Consider the following 3,822-nt stretch of genomic DNA (forward strand, 5'->3'; position numbering starts at 1 on the left):
TTTGAACGATCTCGCAACTTTTTACTTCTTTTACATTTTATTTTAATATCTTTTTTTTTCTCTCTCTCGCTAAATTTACCTTTTCGACACTGCATGGGAAAATAGACTACTTTGTGTACGATGACAATTTCAAATATAATAAAGAAAGAAATGAAATGAGAAATAAGTAAAACAAAAAATATCCATTTTTTGGAATGCACTTAATGTTAAGGTGCAATTGAAGCTTTTCTTTTGAATATAATTTAATGTTAAATGTCAAAGGTTTACTTCTTTTACATTTTATTCTAATATCCTACTTTTTTTTCTTATTAGTTTTACATTTGGACACTACATGGAAGTACAGTCTATGATAATTGCGATGTTATTAAACAAATATAGTAAGTACAAAGAAATGAATTGAGAAATAGAAATAAGAAAAATGTATGCTTTTAAAATTGAACTTAATTTTAAAGTGTAACTTATGCTGATTTTCACTGTGTGTTTTGCTTAAATATTATGGTAACCCTACATTTTTAGTTTAACTTACTGACACTACATGACACTATAGTGTACTTTAAATACGCAAAATCAATACAATGTAATAAATATAAAAGACATGAAGTGGGAATAGATATATATATATGACCCACGATAACTTTTCGGACTTCCAATGCTAAAATCCGTGGTTTTATTCACTGCAATGGACACAGCTGATAGCCCAATAAAGCTAAGCGGTAAAAAAACAAAAAACTAGTTATTCATTATACAAATTTTCCCTTTCTACACTGAAGTCTTTTAACGTTATATTTGGTTCCATAGCATCATTAACATCAAGTCTTAACAACGGACAACAACTCTTACGATAAAAATAACTCCAATGTTTATAAGAAGAAGCGGAAAATTCAGATGTCGACTAGAGCCATATTTAGAAAAACTATAAACATTTCTTGGACTCGGTGTGAAAAACATCAGATACAGTTACTAACACGGTTCTAGCTTGTATGATTTTAGGAAAACTCTTTTTGGATATCCTGTTTAATACAACTATAAAACCCTTGATAGAAGATTCACATCTTCAGTCTATAAGAAATCAATTCTGTGTTATTAACCATTTAACAATGTACAACACTGTGAAGGTATTAAGTATTTTGTCTTTCTTCGTGTTGACCCAGGCTGATGTCCATCATCACACAGCTTGTAATACTGTTGGTTCACTGAAAGGAATAGTGGACTCCGTAACAGAATTAGTAGATCTGGCTAGAGAGAGGATTTCTACTTTAGAAGGTAAGATATTTTACTTGAAGTATTTTTACTTACAGATAACTTCAACATCCACTAAAAGAACATCTAAATATAACTATATGCTAAGTTGTAATGTTAAACCTAAATGTTACAATGTTATTGTTGGTAACACTGTATGTTCAACTTCTTTTCTGTTTTCACATTAAAGTTTTTCTCCGTTACTCTTTAGATGTATTTTCTACAAACACACTTGAACGAACATTTCCATCGATTCTTAATGACAAACAAAACCAGACAAACGGAGCCTTTCAACAATCTCTTTGCGTGACACAGACGACGGAACCTCTACCAGAAGATTGTGCCAGTATTTATAAACAACAACTGAACCGAACCAGCGGTGTCTACAAGATTCAGCCACGGTTTTTGAATCAGTCGATCTCTGTATACTGTGATATGGAGACAACAGGAGGAGGGTGGACGGTGGGTGAACTAAACTTTGTCTCAAAGCAAGGCTTTAATCAAGTATTATTCAGGGCCTTTTTTATGAAAATGTATTTCAAATTAAGGAATATTTTAATAGAAAAAAGACTCAGTTATTTCGAATAAATCGAGAATAAATATGAAACTCCTGATATAAAAGAAAAATAAATATGTTTACTTTCCTAATATGATAACACTTTTAATTTTTTTATTATATTTTTTCACTAACTCTGTTTATTGAAACATTCCAATTATCACGTTTAAATTTAGTATTTGCCAAACGTGTTTTCACTTGGTCATACTTTTGTTCTAGGTTTTATTTATTACTAATTATTTGTTTTTATTCTACAATCTTCTTTCACACATATATTTAGATAGGGTGAATGTTTCTTATTTTACTTGTAAAACGTTTTACTCAAGACAGTTTCCACATGTTTCAGTTGCTAAAGAACAACTCATATAGAAATATCAACTTTGAATTTTCATGTTGTTGTTGTTCGTAAGATTTCAAACAACGTATTATGTATTTATTATTATTATTTTTATTTCTAGTTGATCCAAAGAAGAGGAGATTTTGGAAAACCAGTTGAAAGTTTTTACAGATCGTGGGAAGAATACAAAAATGGTTTTGGAAACTTAACCAAGGAGTTTTGGTTAGGTAAAACTTTATATATTTATTTAACAGTGATCCACCACTTTTATATTTCATGTTACTTGGTATAATTAATTATTTACGGTTTTGTAAACAATTTATTTATTATGGACTGCTTCTGTTCCAGGAAATGACATCATCTTCTCGTTGACCAATCAAAACAACATGGTGCTCCGTGTTGATTTGGAAGACTTTGAAGGAGCTCAAAGATATGCAGAGCATGATGAGTTCTTAGTACGAAGTGAAATAGATCTTTATAAAATGAGTTTCAAGACGTACAAGGGTGACGCGGGTGAGTTTAAACTATTTGTTCACATCAATAAGTTTCCTTTATTGTTGATATAAATATAATATTGATATTTAGAGAGATAATAGGTGCGGTAAAATAAATTGTATAAATATCATTTCATGCACAAACGTTTCTTAAGGCTACCGAACTATTTTTTTCTCTCTAAACATCAGTAATATATTTACCATTGTTATGTCACGTAATATAGTCATATATACAATGGTTAAGCTAATAAAATCATTAACAGAAATTAGAAATATTTTGAATAAATATCATTTAAGTATTACAACTCTGGTTCATAGTTACAAAACAATTGAAAAAAGAAACCCTATTCCAATAGATAATATCCTACATTAGATGTTTATGTTTTGTTGTTTAATTTTAAAATTATTTCGATATTATTTTAGGAAATTCTCTCGCTCACCACAACAACATGATGTTCAGCACCAAGGATAAAGACAACGATAAAAACAGCGACAGTTGTGCTCAAACCTACAAAGGCGGATGGTGGTATAATAAATGTCACAGCACAAACTTAAACGGCTTTTATTACACAGTAGATAAGGTAGACGCTACAGGTATTACCTGGTATGAGTGGAAAAGTAAATATAGCACATTAAAGACAAGCGAGATGAAAATAAGACCTGTGGATTTTATTAATGGTGACTAAAGAATATATAAATTATAAATATACTATGAAAAATTGTATTTTACACTATTTATGTATAGATAGACAGACAAGAGAGATAGATACCATTAATTTTTATATTTTTGTGCAGAATTTTATCTGAATGTCAACAGACTTGAATCAAATGTAATGACGAGAAACCCATAGTTTGGAGACCCTTTTCAAAATGTTGCATATTTGTTAACTGAAATAAATACTTCAACCAAATACACACACACATATATATATTCTGGTGGATCTATATATCTCTTACTTTGATCTAACATGTTCAACAGAAACTAATATGTGTGTATTAGATTTAAATAGTTCTGAAATAAAAATGATTAGACTATTCACGGAAGAAATTAATTATATTATTAAACATTTATCCATAGAATGTTTATATTCTACTAATATATTATTTAGACCTGAATGTTGTAGATAAGTTAGTATAATTATCTTACTGTTTATTTGTAAGATATTACGTTCTGCTTCTATAGCGTTTGTGTAATC

At 29.4% G+C, this 3,822-nt stretch overlaps 1 protein-coding gene across 1 annotated transcript; it reads left to right on the top strand.

Moving 5' to 3' along the window:
• Positions 1 to 1,031: 1,031 nt before the first annotated feature.
• Positions 1,032 to 3,648, top strand: LOC106477830 (techylectin-5B-like). The gene is made up of 6 exons (XM_013938354.2): positions 1,032 to 1,263; positions 1,451 to 1,701; positions 2,254 to 2,359; positions 2,481 to 2,645; positions 3,050 to 3,304; positions 3,422 to 3,648. The coding sequence occupies exons 1-6, from the start codon at positions 1,098 to 1,100 to the stop codon at positions 3,475 to 3,477; spliced, it is 999 nt and encodes a 332-aa protein (XP_013793808.2). The 5' UTR covers positions 1,032 to 1,097; the 3' UTR covers positions 3,478 to 3,648.
• The last annotated feature ends 174 nt before the right edge of the window (positions 3,649 to 3,822 follow it).

The sequence above is a fragment of the Limulus polyphemus genome, unplaced genomic scaffold, assembly GCF_000517525.1.
Source record: "Limulus polyphemus unplaced genomic scaffold, Limulus_polyphemus-2.1.2 Scaffold82576, whole genome shotgun sequence".
NCBI classification, from domain to species: domain Eukaryota; kingdom Metazoa; phylum Arthropoda; class Merostomata; order Xiphosura; family Limulidae; genus Limulus; species Limulus polyphemus.